Here is an 18,732-nt window from a genome sequence, read left to right as displayed (position 1 = left end):
TTAACCAAACTGAGTCATTATTCTGAAAACTTTATTTCAACAGTAATTCTGTTTTATAATGCATCAGCTTTAAGATAGTTTCCAAGATCTTTTGGGTAATTTAAAACCTTAGACTTATGCTAAGTTAAATTAATAGCTATTCATTAAATACCTAGTCATTTTTAAGTAACATAAGATACTGAAACATCAGATACTAAGCCTAATTTTAAGTTTACATACGTTTTATTTTTTATTTATTTATTTTTTAGTAGCACGGAGAGGTTGTATTTGGATCTGTTAATAAATGGGTTCATTTGCCCACATGGAAAAAATACTATAAAAAAGTATATGTTTGTATGGGATATATATTCATAACTGTTACAAGTCTGCTACCAAATGCTGTATATGACAGTTTAAAATGATCTACCTCCTAGTTTTCTCTGTAAAATAGAAGTTACTAATAGTTAAAAATCATAATCAATATATATAAATCAGACTACTAAAAGTAATAATGGCAAAGGGAACAACTTTGGATGCAAGATATGCAAATATGTTTTTGCTAAGAAAAAAGAGAATAGGTTTGTCCTAAATTAAAATAACTAGTGGTTCCAAATACATATATAGGACAAAATATAAATAGATATTTTAAAAAATATAAAAGTTCACAGAAAGAAATTTTAATTGTCATGGTCAAAATTGACTAAAACTTTTTAAAAGATTTTATTTAGTTTTAGAGAGATGAGAAGGGAGGGAGAGAGAGAGAGAAACATCAATGTGTGGTTGCCTCTCCTGCACCCCCAGCTGGGGACCTGGCTCACAACCCAGACATGTGCCCTGAGCTGGGAATCGAACCAGAGACCCTCTGATTCACAGGCCCATACTCAATCCACTGAGCCACACCAGCCAGGGTTAAATTGACTAAAATTTAATTAGACTATAAGATTTCCACCAAAAAGCTCTAGTATCAAATCTTATACTGATATATAACTAAAATCTGGCTGCCTCTTTGTTAAAATAAAACTTTCTTGGATCGTTGGTCTGCTCTTAATGAAAGGTTATAAATGATCTTTATTTCCTTCTGAGTAATCTGTAAAAGGCAAAGTTTGTGTCTTACCAAACAAATGCCCTACATTTATGTCAACTTAATCATGTCTTCAATTATTTTTAAGAGAGCTTTTAATTTTAAAAGAGCTAAGAATCTTTACAATCATGTCACCTCCTATGTTTACTTTCAAGTTTTTGTCACTTTGATTCAATAATCAAGTATTATTTATCAGTATCCCAATATCTTATTTAATCAAATGTCCAAACCTCCAGATAACATACATTTTGCACTCCCTAAACCAAATGTGAGAAATGTTTTTTTACACCTAAAACTGACAGTGGGATTTCCCAGAGGACTGAAAGGATTTATTTGTTCTTTCACCTTGTAAAAAGAGAGGTGCTAAAAATCATTAGGTTTATTTAATATTATATAAACTGCATGGAAAGCATTATCCAATCCCCCCAATAATGTTGTCTTTCCTAAATTAAATTTTAATAGGTAAAATGTTAATTATATAAATATTTCAGATATTATATAAAATCCTTATAGATTTGTTAATGCCCTCACTGCCCATGATATACTTCTATTTCTGAGAGTCCTGGTGCTGCCTTGCCTGATGTTAGACAACAACAGCACACTGTTATTAGGCATAATTTCAATTATTTTTAAATGTTAACTTAGTTGCAATTTTATTTTTTAAAATGAAATCCAGTGTATTCTAGTCTAGTGGTTTTCGATTGGAAGTTCACATTGCTTACCTATGGAATTTTGTTAATATACTAGATGTTTAGGACCTTTCCTTCATTGGCAATTTTATTTCATTCTGTTCCTAAATCTCATGTTTTAAAATATGTTCTTACTACCATATGTCTGGTCTCTCACTGGCTTGAGGCTTTTCCTTTTAAAAGTACCATTGAAACTGATGTTGCTAAGCATTTTTTTTTTTTTTAAAGAATATCCCTGCATGGGAAATTCTGACTCTTTCAAATGACTGAAAAATCCATTTCACTAGTTAAGTCATCCAAGAAATCCAACAATTTTTCTTCTCTGTCCCCCAGATTACATGGTCATTATCATCGTCAGTCATATGAAATGATAGAGCTAATGGAGTATAAAAATGAAAGTTTGCTAAACTGATGGAAGAACTCAATCTTCCAAGCCAAAGATTTTACCCTTAGCACTGATTGCCCTCTGATTTTCTACAGCTGCGTCACACCAACTGTCCCCGCATGAAGTAATAACTGACCAACTCATGAGAATTCCCTATTCTGCCTGGGCTGTTAAAGATTCTGACCTAGTCAATTCAGACATTGTAAAATACTGACAGGGGTTTTTCCTATCCTACATTCATGCCCCCTCACAATTCTACTATTATAGTTGCCTACATCCTTGCAGTTCTTTTTTTAAAGTATATTTTATTTATTACGTTGTTTCAGTAGTCCCACTTTTTCCCCTTTGTTCCCCTTGCCCAGTACCCCGCTTCCCTCCAGTAATCCCATCCCCCTTAGTTCATGGCCATGGGTCGTACATATAACTTCTTTGGCTTCACCATTTCCTGTATTATTCTTAACTTCCCCCTGTCTATTTTGTACCAACCAGTTATGCTTCTTAATCCCTGAACCATTTCCCCATTTCTCCCCTTTCCCCTCCCAGTTGATAACCCTCCAAATGATCCCCATACCTATGATTCTGTTCCTGTTCTGGTTTGCTCAGTTGGATTTTGTTTTTATTTTTAGATTCAGTTGTTGATAGGTGTGAGTTTGTTGTCATTTTAGTCTTCATAGCTTTGTCCCACAGGTTCCTCTCCTCATTTTTTTCAATTCTTGTTCCCTCATTCTGTACTGGTTGACTGTTTTTTTTTTTCTTATGTTCCAAATTATTGATTTGAACCCTCGTTTCCTTTCCTTCACCATTTGTTTTGTGTGGATTTTCCTTCGTTTCATTTAGCATAGCCTTGACTTCTTCCCTTATGCGTTTGCCATATTCAAGCATATCTGTCAAGCCTTTGAGCATCTTTTATCACCAGTGTTTTGAACTCTGTATCTGTTAGGTTGGCTATCTCCTCGACTGTGAGGTTGGCTATCTCCTCATCACTTAGTTCTCTCACTGGAACCTTGATCCACTCCCCCTTTTGGGCCATACTTCTCTGTCTCCTCATCTTGACAGACTCCTGTTTGTTTGTCTCTGTCTTAGGTAAAGCTATCGCACTTGTTATGTTGTAAGGGGTGGAGCCTTAAGTATTCGTCAGTACAGGGCGACCCAATTCACCACGTTATGGCGCTGCATGTGGGAGAGGGATCAGAGAGGGAACAATGCCACTTCCTCAGCACTCGCTCATTTTCCAGGCATTTCTCCCACTTCCATATGGGAATGGCACCTCTCTAGCTGTTGCCCTGGCCATCGTTCCCAGAATGAGTGGGTCTGCAGACGTTCTAGGACCATGGGGATTCTTTAAACAAGCAGACCCTGCTGAGAGGCCAGCAATTTCTTTCTCCACCCCAACCCCCACTGGTTTGCACAGTTAGAGCAATGAGGCTTTATTTTCCTGGGCACTGGGACCCTAAGGTGCATGGTCTGGTCTGGTTCTGGGGGCACTCCCTAGGTGTCCCTCCCGACTTTTTAAAACGTGTGACTGTGCTTTCCGCTGGCCTGTCACTGCCACCACTGCTGCCGCCACCACACCACACCCTTTCCACCCCGGCTCCACCCCTCCTACCTGTCTGGATGAGTATTTCTTCTTTATATCTTTGTTTGCTGGACTTCCATGTAGCTCGACTTCCTGGAAGTTATGGTCCTCTCTAGTTTTGAAGTAGTTGTATTCCTTCTTAGTTGTGGAGGGAGATACAGCGTGTCTGTCTAGGCCTCCATCTTGGCTGAAAGTCCCATTCCTGCAGTTCTTATTCTGCCTCACTCTGTGCTTCCTGAAATCTCAGGCTAGTCAAGCCTCATCCACTAGGAGGGTGCCCCTATTGACTTTCTTCCTGGTGTATGGCCCAGTCTGGTGCTGAGGGACTGCTTGCTAGTTGGGACTATTAGCAGTAAGCAGTTTTAATCCTCTGGCCCAGACTCCAAATGCCACTCTTAATAATGAACCCAGTCTATTGAAATGCCATGTTGTAACTAGACCCAAAGGCTGGAAATAGAGAACCCAGCTGACTCTGGAAAGAGCACTTGTCCATAGTCACACAGCAGCATGCTCCAGAACTTGGACTACCAGGAGGAAGATAGAAAGAGCACTTGAAGAGTGTTGCTCTCCACCTCAGAAACACAGCATAGCATGCCAGGGTGGCCTAGGCAGAGCCCCCTCTTGGAAGCCAGAGCCCTGCTTGAAGTGTCCTTATCTGCCAACCTATTTAAGTATATTGCCTTGGCTTGGTATCTCCATGAACTGGACTGTTTCTTGGTTGGCTCCAACAGTGCAGTGGCAGCCTGGAGATCCTTTGCCCACCACCCAGGCCATGAGGGGCAACACGCTCCACTCAGTCACTCAAGCCAGGAATGTGGCTTTCTGACATGACGCTTACCTCTACCTCATTGCTTACCCAAGTCTTAACAGTCACCAAATTCTGGGTATACTATACTTATTTAGCAGTTCTCTCTGTCTCCATCTCCACAGTTACTAGGTGTCCCATCATTTCTTACCTAGAGAACTGGAACCATTTCCTAGCTTTTCCCTGCCTCCAGTCCATTCTTCTCACTATCACCACAGAGGTAAATGAAGCACAAATCTGACCATATCATTCTACTGCTTAAAACTTTTCTGGCTCTGTAGATGGAAATATAAAATGGTACAGTTGCTGTATAAAATAGTATAGTGGCTCCTCAAAAAACGTAAATATACAATTACCATATGATCCAGAAATTCCACTTCTTGGTACATACCCAAATGATTGAAAGTAGGATCCTGAAGAGGTATTTATATATTCATGTTGACTACAGTATCATTAAGAATAACCAGAAGCTGGAAAAAACCCAAGTGTCCATTGACAGATGAATGGATAAACGAAGTGCAGAATGTCCATATTCTGGAATACTGTTTAGACTAAAATGAAAGAAATTCTGACACATGCTACAACATGGATGAACCTTGAAGACATTATGCTAAATGAAAGATACCAGTCATAAAAGAACAACTACTGTATGAACCCACTGACATGAGGTCGCTAGAATAGTCAAATTCATAGAAACAGAAAATAGGATGGTAGATACCAGGGGCTGCGAGGAAGGGTATGGTGAGTTAGCATTTAATGGGGACAGATTTTCAGTTTTGCGAGATGGAAAGAGTTCTGAAGGAGGATGGTGGAGATGATTGCATAAAAATGTGAATGTGCTTAATACCACTGAACTGTACACTGAAAAATAATTAAGATAGTAATTTTTTATGTTATGGATATTTTACAATTTAAAAAGACATCTTGCTGGCTCCTTTTTGTCCTTTTGGAGAAAGTCTAAGTCTTGTTATGGCATAAGGATATGACCTTGACCATCTGTTTGTGATCATGTGGTCATTTATTAGACTGATATGCTGTGTTCATGGCCCTAAGACCATCCCCAGGATCTACTGTAATTCTCTAGGAGGACTCCAAGGCTCAGCATATAGTTGTCCTCATGACTAAGATTTATTACTGCAAAAGGACAACAAGCAACATCAGCAAAACGAAAATCCAGTGTTTTTAGCCATAGCACAAGGTTTGTATTTGGGGCTGCTCACCTAGGCACTTTTTGCCTGAAACCTACCAAAATTCACAGGTCACAGAGGCAATCAGATTCAGCATAAAGCACATTGTTTGTATAACAATCTACACCATTAGCCTTATCTCTTATCATTTAGGAAAAGGTTCTATCTGTGTAAAGAACTGTCTACCTTTTCAAGTTCCCAGAGTCCAGTCAAGGGCCCACCTTGAAAACAGGCCTTTCTAAGGAGAGCAGTCTCAGGCTTGCTAGGTTAACTCTTATCTGTATACCATCTATTTAACATCAACTGCTCCACTGCTTTCTGTCATGAACTGCAGCCACATCAAACTACAGGGTACTCCCCAAATATGCCACACTGCTACCTGTCTTCCCTGTAGCATTGGAGAGTCTTCTTACTCCTGGACTCCTCCTTCACCTCCTCACAAACTTTTTCAAGAGGCACATCTACTATCACCTCTGTGAAGCCTTCCCTGATTCTGTGAGGCTAGCCAAATCACATGCTCCTTCTAGTATGCTGCCATAGTACCTTATCCATACCCATAGGCCAGCACTTACCACTTTCAAGGGCTGTGAACTCCTTGAGGACAGGGACCAAATCTTATTTGTCTATATCCCCAGTACAGTATATGGCTTGGTAGCAGCTGGTATAGTAACTAAATAAAACATGGTTTAATTATGGAATGTGTGGTTCATTAATTCACAGAAGTCAAGTTGCTCACATTACTCTGCTCATCCCTTTTCCTGCCTTCTGACCTATGTCTGAACTCAGCCTTACCTCCTGTCTCAGAGGCATAGCTCTCTGCTTCCTGCTCAAGGCTCTATAACATAAACCCCCAGTCCCTACCTTGACCTCAGTGACCCTTCACCTTAAAAGTTTGCTCTTTAAACAGCAAACTCACCTTACCTGGTGGGTGTTTCTTCCCCTGGGCACATAAGCACACACCCTACCAAGCCCCCCGCTTTATTTTGTAGCTGTTCACTGCTCAGTCCTCCCACATCCATCATTTCATGGCTAACATTTTAGAAAGAGTTGTGTACCTCTACCAACTGTACCTCTTCACTGACCGCTCCCTCCACAATCCACCACAATCCAACCACAGCCTTTCTGCCCTCCCAATGTGCTGCCCTCAAGTCAGCCATAAACTCTATGTTTCCAAATCTGGTGAACCTATCTCAAGGTCCATAGCACACAAGAAAATTAGCTTAGCCTGGCTTGGTTTTCATGAGTGTATCCTTTCCAGTTTTTTCCATTTATCCAAAATTTTTTTCTCAGTACCTTTCCTCAGGTCTCGTACTCCTAGAAGACCCTTCAATATTATTTTCCAGAATTCTGACCCATCTGCCTTTGTTTCTCTCCTATTTTTTACCTTCCTTCTTTTTATATATTTGGTTAGAATTTTAGAGAGCCAATAATTATTACCCACCCACCCCCATCTTTTCTTTTTGAGACAAGAAAAGCAGAAAATGGGCATCAATGTCAGCTGGTGAAGCAAATGGCTTTACATGCCAAGCCAAAACGGAAGACTGCTCTTGCATTCCTGAACCACAGGGACTTACTCATCCAGCCAAGGGCCTGGCAAGATGACTGGCCTCAGATTCTTGTGGAGAGAAGCAGAGAATTCAGGGAGATCTTTCTGGGATGTACATCTAAAGTCATCTGCTTCCAAAGACAGGGAGAATTAGGGGCCAAGCTGGGTCCATGAAGTCCCCAACTTGACAACCAAAGAAGCCACTCCTTCCCAAGAGAAGAGAAGGCAGACCAGCAGTATAAACAAAAGACCAGGGAAGTAGTATTTTAACCCCCACCGGTCAACCTCATTTTCCAGACCCGTTTACTCAATAGCCTATTAGACATCATTTTCTGGAGTCCCTACAGACAATTCACATTCAACATGGCCCAAGTGACCTTATCCTATCCCTGTACAGCACACCGACAACCTTTTTTGTAGGCCCTCAGCTAGTTCCTATTGCGGTTTAGAACCCATACTATCCACCAGGTTGCCAAACCCTGAAATTTCAGGAGTAGCCTTGGCTAGCATTTTCCCTCACCTTTACCCTTAACAGAGCAACAAATCTTGTGGCCTCATCACCTCCCTCTGGGCTGAGCATAAGGTTCCTAAGTGGTCTGTAGACTCATGTTGCTGTATACCTCCTGGCCTGATCCCGCACACAGCAGCTGGAAGGATGCTTCCTACAAATCAATCTGGTTATGAAACTCTCCTGAAAGCTGTTCAGTGGCCCCTGGGGCAGAAGGTGGGTTATACTTCTTAGCCTGGGGCCCAGGATGGGCAAAGGAGTCAAGGACAAGTTGAATATTCTTAAATAAGTAAACCTTTTGCTTAATAGGAGAGCCTAGCATAAAAAGAGCCTCCCCTCTAACTAACTATGTTACAGTATCAGAACTCCGGTACCATGAGGATAGATGAATATTTTTATTTTATACCTGCAAAAGAAGCCATAAGTACCATTTCCTGTCTCCTGAAGTAGAAGAGTCTCAGTTCTGCCCTTCTAGTAGTTCTGTCATGTGTGAGAAACCATTTGCTTGGATCTGTGCAAATGGTAAGTGCTTTCAATTGCTCTCTCTGAAATCTCCAAGCAATTAAAAAAAAAGCTTGCTGTGTCTTAGCAATCTGTCAATATGTCCGTAAGCTGCACAGGGCATGAAGTATACAGGTCAGCATTTCAGATGCTGTGAGGAGAGCCTTGATTTGAACACTTCGACACATACCCCATGGTCACCTCCAGTCACAGTTACACTTGCCCTCTCACTCATGCAGATGGACACAAACCAAAACATTGTCAATCACAATCCACTGCCACCCTCAATGCCACTGTCACCCTCTAATGTCTGCTTACTGATGCTGTCTTTTCCTCACTTTGACTTTCTCTCTCGCTGCTTCACCCTGTTGCTTTCTCTCATCCCTGTCCTTATCAACACACAAATAGCCTTCACCCTACTTGGGACCCCCAACCTGAAGTGCATATGTACTCTGGAAGATCTCCTTCCTGCTCCACAATTCAGGAATTAGCCTGGGCTTCTTATCTCTGGGGACAGAAACCTGCTCCCCCAATAAGCCTCATCCCAGCTCCTTACACAACAGGAAGCACCATGACATTGCCCTATGCCCAGGGAGTCACCATTCTAACCCCACATGGGGCAAGAGGCTGAGCACCCAGGGGAGTGGTGTGCCAGGCACTGGCATAAACATGGGGTGAGAACAGGCCCCAGCTGGGTCATGGACCATGAGGAAATTCCAGCTTGGGCAGGCAGGAGCCCAGCACTTTATAGCTCTCGCCTGCTGGCCTGGCTCTCCAAATCCATGAGCTGCTGGGGTCTTCTGGAGCTGCTCTTCCCCTCTGGAGTGCTGGGGTCTTCACACTTCTGGGAGAATGCAGCTGGGTCTTCCTGGCCACCTTGCAGGGCCCCAGGCTTCTCCTGCCAGTTCTCCCCCAGCTTGGTGACCACATTCTTCTCCTCAAAACCCATCAGGGAGCTGAGGAAAAATGAATGCCCTTATGGAACGAGTGTTGTGGAGTTAGTCCCTGCTCACCCACTGCAAGCTGATGTCACCTACCATGGACATAGCAGCTCCTCTTCCGGAGGGTGGGGCAGAAAGGAGCCCAGGATCACCCCCATACCAGGGAGCAGTCTATTTCTTCCTCAGGACGACCCCAGTACTGCTACTCCCTTCCCACCAACAAAGGCCATCCCCGCATGTACTAGGTGAAGCCTGAGCCTTTGATGCTTTTGCCACCCCATGAGTTCAGCAGGGAGGGAGTTCCAGGCATCAAACTCTTCAAGAGGTCTTCCTTCTTCCCTGGTCTCATATCACACCAACACTTGTATGCCCCTCCCATCACTATCCCCTTCCTAAGGTGCTTCCAAGGGCTTTGTTCTCACTGCTGGTCCCTCCTCCAGAACCTCTGTCCTATGTGATAGTGCTGCTGCCTGGTGACCTCAGGCACTAAAATTGTCATATGCTCACTAGGTCAAAGTCAAAGACTGGGTCAGGTTATTGAGAGCATTAAGTCCAGCACTCCATACAATGAAAACCAAGTTCACCATCACTTTGATTCTGGCTCATCCTGAACTGAAACCTCCCAAAATCAGCAGCCTGCCTTCAATTGATGGTGGGGCTACCTAGGGAAAAGAAGACCACATGATCACCTACCTCCAACCCTGGGACTCTTTATTTATGAAAGTTAATCCCATAGCAGGAAGACTCCCTGCCCTCAAGCTGGAATAACAGGGGAGCAATGACCATACTTTTTGGAGCGTATACCCTGAAAGCAATGTGACTCTTCAGCCCCAGATGCAGGGAACCACAAATGCCCAAGTAAGTACAAGCCAAACACCATTTCCAGCTGCACCTGGCAGATCTGCAGGCAAGTGGGTACTGTGCCTGTCTGTGCTGCTTTTACTGAGGGTCTCCTGAAGTCCAACCAGATACCGAAAATGCTCTGCTTAGATAATGCTAGTTTTTTAGCAGCCAGATACCCTGACACACGCTCTTCAGCTCTACCTGTGACATAAATGCTTGAGCCAAAGATAAACCTGGAAGGCCTAAAGAGGTTCCTGACTGGGAGCTCTGATCTAACTTTACCATGAACTTAATCAGAGTCCTGTTGTATCTCATGTCCTCTATAGGATTATGGTAATAGAGGTTGTTCTCACCAAGTTTGTGAATAAAGCCAAAACTGTCTGCCAAGAGCAACTTGGGGGTCTACTGCAACACAGGGACAAGTGGATGAATAAGGCTCCTTCACCCTCAGCCTACAATTATAAAAAGGAAATCTTAGTAAAATGTCACATTAAGTCTTGCTGAGCAATATAACAGCCTAGAGGTCTTCCACGTCCGTAATGAATTAACTGGAAGTCAAGCATTTACAGATAGGCAATATAATACTTCTGGTTGTAACTAGATCAAAGACCTAGTAGCCCAATACAGCTACTACCAATTCTCAACACAATCACACTTTCTGCATGGAAGAAAACACCACCTTTCACTCTTGTACCACCTCCAACAGACTCCTCTACTGGTCAACAACAGTCGTCCACAGTGAATAAATTTGCTTCAAGTTCACCTGTTCTTCATGCAGAAGGAACATAAACTTGAAATGCCCAAATTGCAATGAAACAATGAGGAAAGCAGCTTATGGGTTAGATGTAAAGTCTAATAATAAAAGTTCAGCGGGGAGAATACAAGCTACTGTGTCTTATTAAGTGAAATCAGGCCAATAAAGCTGGTAAAGGGGAGCAGAGGCCAGCTTTCTGAGTGTCCTTGAATAATTATGGTGGAAGGAGGTATTCTTCTTGGCCTGCTTATTTATCTCAGTTTTTATAAACTTTGTGCCAGGAAATACTTTTCACATACAAACCCATTTAACCCTTTCGACAACCCTGTGTGATAGAAACTATTATTACATCTATTCTAAAGGTGAGGAAACTGAAGCACAGGGTTGATAGGTATGACACCCAAGGTGACAGAGCGAGTAAGTCACACAGCTTAGATTTAATATCAAGCACTGGAGTCCTGGAGTCCGTGCTGTTAATCACTGTACCATATCACCTCTTCCTGTACGTGTGATGAAGCAAGACCAAGTTAGAGCAGGGCAGAATTCCTCAAGTTTGGGACAGTTTTACTGCCCTGCAAGATCTCCTCGCCCACCCCCACCACCCTTCCTCACCCAACTCTTGGAAACTAAGCCCCTCCCCACGAAGCCCCAGAACCCAGAGCGGTAGGTCTGCCCTGGGGTCCCTTGTGGGTGGATGGTCCAGCTACCTTCCCTATGTGGCACAGTCCCTGGCCCCAGACAGCTCTGAAGACCAGGGTTCAGGGACTGACTCCAGGACACCCTGCCAAACAGGATCGGGCCACAGGAGCCCCTTTCGGCTGCTTGCGGGCACCCAATCCCTCCCTTTCTCCCGCCTCCGCATGGACTGGGGCGGTAGAAGGGGCTTCAACTGCTAGGACAGTGGGACACCGCGTTCACCAGGCCAAAGGGCAGCTGGAGTCCAGGTCAGCCCGGCCCATCTGTGATTCTTGCGCGCCATCTTGCGGCCGACGCGGGCACGACCGCAAGGGACGTGCCGAGAAAGCGCCTTTCTGGGTGAGCAGCCATTTCGCTTTGTGGATGGTCACATTTCCCGATACGCACTGCGACCATAACTTACGGCTGCAGGAAATGGCGGCTTGCGCAGGCGCACACACTCTGGGAGCAACCGCACACACCAGGCGCAGGCGCATGCACGCACGAGTTCAAGGCACGCACGCACAGGCGCATGCACAAAGGTTTCGTGCTTGGGCGCAAGCGAACGCACGAACGCAGAGAGGCGGTATATGCACGCACGCCGGGCGCCTGCGAATACACGGACGCTGGGGGCGGGCATAGAGTCTCATGCCGCACTACGTGCAAACGTGCGCAGGCGCGCATCTTATGCTCTCGCTGCTCAGATCCCTGGGAAACTCGTAGCTTCTCTCTCCGACCATTTCCCCCCCCTTATCCCGAATCTCCTGACTTTGCATAGAGATCGTGAAAGGCCGAGAACAGGGTTTGTCAATTTCGCCTCTATTGACATTCTGTACTGAATAGTTGTGATGGGGGCTACCCTGTGCACTGTAGGCCTTTGGGCAGCACCCCTGGTTTCCAACCACTATTTTCCAGTAACACCTTCCTCCCGGCTGTGAGAATCAGTAGTGTCTACAGATGTTGCCAAGTAACCGCTAGGGGGTGGGGAAGTTCAGAAGCACTACCCTACAACAATGGTTCTCAACCTAGACTGAACATGAGAATAAACTGGGAGCTTTTAAAAAGATATTGATGGCAGAGCCCCACCCCAGAAAAATTAAATCTAATTTCTGCGTAGAGCTCAGGAAGCTTTTCTTTTCTTTTCTTTTCAAAAACACTTTTGAGTGATTCTCACGTGCAGCCAGAGTTGTGAAACACTGTTCAAGAAAGTTTGTGTTGATTTTGCAAACTTACATATCAGAGGAAAGTAGTTCCCAGCCTGGTCACACATAAAGAAGTAACTGCAATGTGGTGTGAAAATGCAAAAATGCACTCACTTTTTAAACATTTAAATTAGACCATGTTCCTCTTCAGCTTAAAGTTGTAATAAGATCCAACCTCCTTTTCATGGCTTACCAAGGCCTTGCTCCATGTATGGCCCCCCTTACTGGGAAGGCTCCAGTCACTATGCTTCGAAACATGCTGAGCAGTTTCCCACTGAAGGGTTTTTAGGTTTGCAGCTCCCTATATGCTGCTCTTTTCTACTTGCTCTTCCTAGAGTTAGTTCCTTCTCCTTAGAAGAGCTCACTTTGAGTCATCTCCCTCTCTACCCATATAAGCAATAGCCCTCCTCACTGCCATCACTCTATCTCAGCACCCTGGCTATTTCTTTCAGATCACCGTTCTTCCCAGGAGGCACAGAGACATGGGTTCCAAGTCTGTTCTTCATTCTAATTAGGTGCAAATCTTGCAGGATTGTGGGGAGGACTGTAATGAGACATTGTGAGCAGAGGGCTGTGCACAAAGCATGTGCCCCAAAGTTAAGTAACTGCTGTGATCTTTAACAAACTTCCTGTTCCACCATTCCCCCACAAGGACCCTCGGTGCTAGTTACACTCAGCTACATACAGTGCCCAGAAAACACCAGGTTGATTGAATCCCTTTGTATATACTGTTCCCTTTGCCCAGGGGACTCCTATTCACCTTTCAAGATTCAGTTCAAAAGCCACCTTCCTCAAAAAGCCACTGTGCCTGCCCTCCTCCCCCTGCTCCAGCATGATATGTTGTTCTTGTCTGGGCCAGGCTTTGCTCCCCATCAGCCATGTCTGATTTGTCTGTGTGCTTCAGATTCCAGCACAGAGCAGTTGCTGTTTGAGTGCTTGCTGACTGAAAGAGTCAGTGACTTTCTGACTGTGGAGGACTTCCTGGTTAAAGGCAACACGGTGTAGTGGAAGGCTCCATGGACCCCGAGGCAGAGGCCAGAGGGTTTCAGATGGGGCTTCAGCCCATGCCATGTGCCTTGGGCAGTTCATAGGCCTCGCTGGCCTCACCTTTCTAGCCAAAGGCTAATGTAAACTTCAGCTGCCTTTCTCCACCATAGAAACTCAGCACTGTTGGCTGATGCCTTACCCCTTCAAGTTTGCCTCCATGTTCTCCAGGTGTGCTGGGCTGTCACTTTTTATGTCAGCTGGTACAGCAGAGACCAAAGTGGCAACAGAGCTGAGGGAGGAAGCACACAGGACCACTGAGGCCTCAGATCAAAGGTGATTGGGGGCCCAGGCCTTCCCCTTCCCAGCTGCCTTCTCACATGAAAGGCGGCCTATTATCTGTCAGTAAATGCTGACCTCTCAGTCCAGCAATTAGTGTGGCACACACACAACTGTGAGTGATAAAATCTTGTGAGCCCTGGCTATAGCCTTAGCACCTGCGTTCAAGACAAAGTATTACTGCAACCACATGAGGGTCTCTGAGGAAGTCTCCTGATTTTAGACTTCAGTGTCTTTGTCTGACCAACACCTCTTGGGAGTGCAGAAAGATCATCCCTTACTAAGTGCTCCACACACCCACAGAAAAATGGCCATTCCCACTGGTGCATTGTTAGATGAAATAAGGCAGAAGCTTGCAGCCTGGAAATGCACAACCTCTTCCCATTGTACCTTCATGCCCCTGGAGCCATATGCCCTCCCTAGCTGCCTCCATGGGCTCCCTGGGATTCCTCCCCCACACTCCTACTTGCTGTGCCAGGCCACAGTCCCTATAGGAGAGGTTCACTGGGACATCCTAGCAGGGTCTCTTCCAAACTCCTGCCTCCTAATGTCCCCATTCCGCCATCTCAACTTGGGTCTCTGTGGGTAGTTGCCGGGCTGTCTGGGTCCCCTGACTTATTTGTCCCCCTTCCCCTACTGCCCCTAGATTGTGTGTTGAGCTTCAGGTCAGGAACCCTCCCAATTTTCCCTCTCCTGTGGTGATCACTTGATAGGAAAGTGGCATGGAGCTGAGAAGTGTGATGGGATTCTGGGGCACTGAAGCTGAGGCTGAATCCTGAAGGCTGTATCTAGCAATGGGAATGATCACCAGATAGTCACCACACCCTTACCTGGTGGCCACTGATCCAGGTTTGCAATGATAAGAGATGACACCATGCATACCCTCATCATCTAGGAGAGGGGTGAAGGCAGCAGCTGAGCACATGCTGTGGAAGGAGGCCAAGCTCAGTCAGGGTTCAGAACTTTGTGTCTGTATGTCTATTTCTTCCCCAGAGGGCAGCTTCTGACCCTGACAGTTGATGGAACTGAGGAGCTATTCAAAAAGATCATCAGGGCACAATACTCATATCTCACAGCCACCTGACACCGGGGAAGTGTTGCCTAGTGGTTAAACTCCTTTCTCCCTGGAGGCACATTGCCTGGATTTAAATAATAGCTTTGCTGCATCACAGCTGTATGACCTTGGACACATCACCTGAACTCTGTGGGCCTCTATTTTATCTTCAGTGAAATGGGGATGATAATTGTGTCTGCCTCATAAGTTTTCAGAGAAGAGTAAATGAGTTAATAGATGCCAAGTACTGAGAATTATGTCTGGGCCCTAGCATGTGCTAAAGTGTTCCTGTTATTAATACTGAGTCATGTGACCATTTACAGTCCATCTGTATCCATAAACTTGATACAGATTGAGTAGGTGCTCTCTTACCCAACCTTCCCAGGGCTAGGCCATATTCTCCATCTGTCAGTTTGACTGACCCTCACAGCATGCCAAGCAGTCACAGCTCATAGGACATCTTATCACCAGTGCAATGCAAGCCTGCACCCTTCATTTACATAGCACACTCACTAAGAGTTTCTGGTCTTTGTTCCTAAATCTGTTCATGCCAATTGTACTTGCAACCATAATCACTAAATTACTGAGTCGTCGGCAGCCGTCGGTCTCGAGAGACGATGGTGTAGCTTCTTAAGAGTCTATCTGCATCGCCGAGAATGGCTGTGCAGTCCGACTCGGGAGTGACACGGTATCTGTCTCCTCCCGTGTTGAATCGACATCTTGCGATGACGCTGGAGTGTCCTCTCCAGTGAAGCTGAAGCTACAGAGCCTGGGCAGGGTGATATGGAGGGTCTGCTGTTGCCCATGCAGCAGACCCCCCCTCTCTTCGCAGCTGAAGGGTCCAAGGGAAAGATGGAGTCAATACAGCTTGGCTTCAGGTGCGCCGCAGGAGTTGCCGGTGTTGACTACAACGTCGCACCGCCTTAGGGACTCCGGCTCCGGATTTTCTGTCAGGGTTTACTCCCTTAGCCTTTCCCCTGAAGAGGTATGCCGCAAGGCAGCGGAGGTTTTTTGGAGTCAGAGTTTTCCTTCTCTGATGTACCCTGACTGGAAGATCGAACCAGCGACACTTAGCTCGCAGGCCGACGCTCAATCCACTGAGCTAAACCAGCCAGGGCAAAATTACTGAGTAAACTCATGAAAATTAATGGAAAAGAGGGTAGTTGTTTCTCCCGTGAGAAACAACTTTTTCTTTGGAAAGACAGTAAAGGCAAGTGTCTTAAAAATCATTTTCAAACTCAGTAGAGGTAAGACAACATAAAAGACTGACTGGTGTGGCTCAGTGGATTGAGTGCTGGCCTGCAAACTGAAGGGTTGCCGGTTCGATTCCCAGTCAGGGCACATGCGTGGGTTGCAGGCCAGGTCCCCAGTTGGGAGCATGTGAGGGGCAACCAATTGAAGTTTCTCTCGAATGTCAACATTTCTTTCCCTCTCTTTCTCCTTCCCTTCCCACTCTCTAAAAGTAAAATAAAATTAAAAGACTGGGTTAAAAAAAACTCATAGAAATCTAAAAGATTCTTCAGCTTATTTTGCAAGTTATTTTGAGGTTTGGCTTCATTTTAAAGAAACTGAAAGCAGCATACAAAAACTTCATTTCATGAGGGTATGTAAGCAAGAAGGATGACCTGGATGAATATTCAAAAATGAAGTAGCCAAGAACGAGACCCAATCATGTTGAACCAGAGGTCTTCCCATGACGGCCATCAGCCAACTAAGCCAATCTGCACAACTTGCTGGCCAGCACATAGTGATGCAGGCTGCAGGTGTTGGCTCTCACACAGCCCTCCCCATGAGTGACAGCTCAAAAAACTGGGGCTCTGGCCCAGTGGCCTTTCCTGGCACCTGCTGAGGCACAGTGGTCAGAGACTGGGGCTTCTGGATTTGTAAGTTGGGGCTCTGGGTCCATGCATCAGTTGCAAAGTGGTCAAGTTAGTAAGGGCAGGGATGCCCTAGTGGGCTCAGGGAAGCAGGACCAGCTGGGAGGACCAGTGGGAAAAGCAGTTGGCAGGGGATCCTCCTTGGGATGCCCTCTGTGGCCTGACTGCCCCAGGGCAGGGTGCTGGTGGACAGTGTGCAGTCCAGCTCTCTGCAGACACTAGCTTTGCCATTCTTCTCTGGTCATCTCTTCTGAACTATAAGAGTTCTAGCACAGCTCAACGCTGAACTATCTGTGCCAACAAATACATACCTAATCTTTGTCACGAAGGATGACTCACACTTAGTTGTGAACCATTTGGGGACAGATAGGACCTTGTTATTTCCCAAATCACCTGAGAAAGTGGCCCCTGACTCCATGCAGGTCCAAGAACTTAGAGCCCAGCTGGCCATGCTTGTCTCCTAGCTTGTCTTACTGGGGCCACTGATTTTCCTCTCATGAAAGCTCAGTGCAGAGCTGGCCAGGGAGCAGGGTGGGGTGGGAAAAGGAGGCTTTGGGGCTTTTGGAAGGGAAAGGAGAAAACAGCTTCTAGCTTGTTCTCAGAGCTCAACCAAGAAGCAAGAAGGCACCAATTCATCCATCATTTGGTCATTCATTTGTTAATTTTGTCCCTTCACTCATTTCCCACATGTTCATTGTATCTATCCAGTGCCTGCCCAGGCACGGGCTGGACCTCTAGTTGCAAGTGGGCCCTTGTGCCTGCTCTGGAGGAACTTGAGAGCCAGTGGCAGAGTGGAGGAGGAGGAGGAGTAAGATTCGAATATAGGTAATTCCCAGAAGTGATAATCCTAGGGACAAATGATGTGGTGGGGGCTGAAGTGCTGGAGATGGGAGACGGAGTATGGAAATGAACAGTGCTCTGCCCCCAGCAGCCCAAGCAGTTTTAGCTGCTTGACTCTAGCCTGTAACAGGGGACATGAGAGAATCAACAACTTGGAGCCACCTGCCTCCCTTGAGCAGCTCACCCTTGTCTCCCAGAGCTGATGTCTGCTCCAGCCAAGCCTTCAGGTGGGGAGCCCGTGGCTCTGGATCCCATGTTGCCATCCCTTGATTGTGCACTTGACCTGTTGTGGAAAGAGGGGTATTTGGCAACGCTGCTTGGGTTTTGATTTAATCTAACCCAGATGTCCTAAGAGTGGGTCTCAAGGACCTGAAACCTGGACCCTGAGCTGTCACCCTGCACCACTCCAACTGGAACCAATATAATATCAGTAAGTATTTCTGCTTTTATTCCAAACCTTTTGGGCTGGGAGCAAGAGTGGAGCCAAGAAACAGAGCAAGGTAGCAACTCAGGAGGAGGGTGGCCCAATAGGTGGGGGGCGATAGGCAACACAAACAAGGTACAGACATTTGGGGCCACTAATAATGAAACCATAGATCTCAGGGCAGAGACAAATCTCCCCACACACCCTGGGTCTCCTTCCCTTAATCCCATGGCTGAGTCCCAGCTAAGGTGTGGGGCACCACACTAGAAGACAGTGGGCTCTTATCCACTAACTGGCTACCAGCTTTCTGCTGAGCAAATGTCCAGCTTTCAGCCACTGATCACCACATCCAGGCTCCCCCGGTCAGTGGGATCGTCGTAGGATGGCTGGGCACAACCATCCCATCTGGACTCATCATTCCTCACCATGCCTCTGCCTCCCATGTTCCCACCCCCATAGCTCCCTTTGTTCACAGGTCATTCTGGAAGACCCTGTTAGATACTCTGCTGGGGCCCATGCATCCTTTGGTCACTGACTTTCCC

At 45.7% G+C, this 18,732-nt stretch overlaps 1 protein-coding gene across 14 annotated transcripts in view; it reads right to left on the bottom strand.

The window, feature by feature from the left end:
- The window catches only part of ZNF185 (zinc finger protein 185 with LIM domain), a 70,928-nt gene that overhangs the window by 19,380 nt on the left and 32,816 nt on the right, over positions 1-18,732 (bottom strand). For 11 of the 14 annotated variants that reach the window (XM_090264315.1, XM_090264321.1, XM_090264326.1 and 8 more), the window contains 2 exons: positions 17,951-18,049; positions 9,016-9,213 (listed from right to left, as the gene is read on the bottom strand). In XM_090264315.1, coding sequence (XP_090120441.1) covers positions 9,016-9,213; positions 17,951-18,049 — 297 coding nt within the window. Of the gene's footprint in view, positions 1-9,015; positions 9,214-13,858; positions 13,949-14,825; positions 14,922-17,950; positions 18,050-18,732 lie in introns of all 14 variants that reach the window. The other 3 variants (XM_090264329.1, XM_090264328.1, XM_090264324.1) reach the window with 3 other exon arrangements.

The sequence above is a fragment of the Furipterus horrens genome, unplaced genomic scaffold, assembly GCF_987537825.1.
Source record: "Furipterus horrens unplaced genomic scaffold, mFurHor1.1.pri manual_scaffold_17, whole genome shotgun sequence".
In the NCBI taxonomy this organism is placed as follows: domain Eukaryota; kingdom Metazoa; phylum Chordata; class Mammalia; order Chiroptera; family Furipteridae; genus Furipterus; species Furipterus horrens.
Note: the sequence above shows the minus strand (reverse complement) of the source record. Positions and strands in the feature narration are given on the sequence as shown.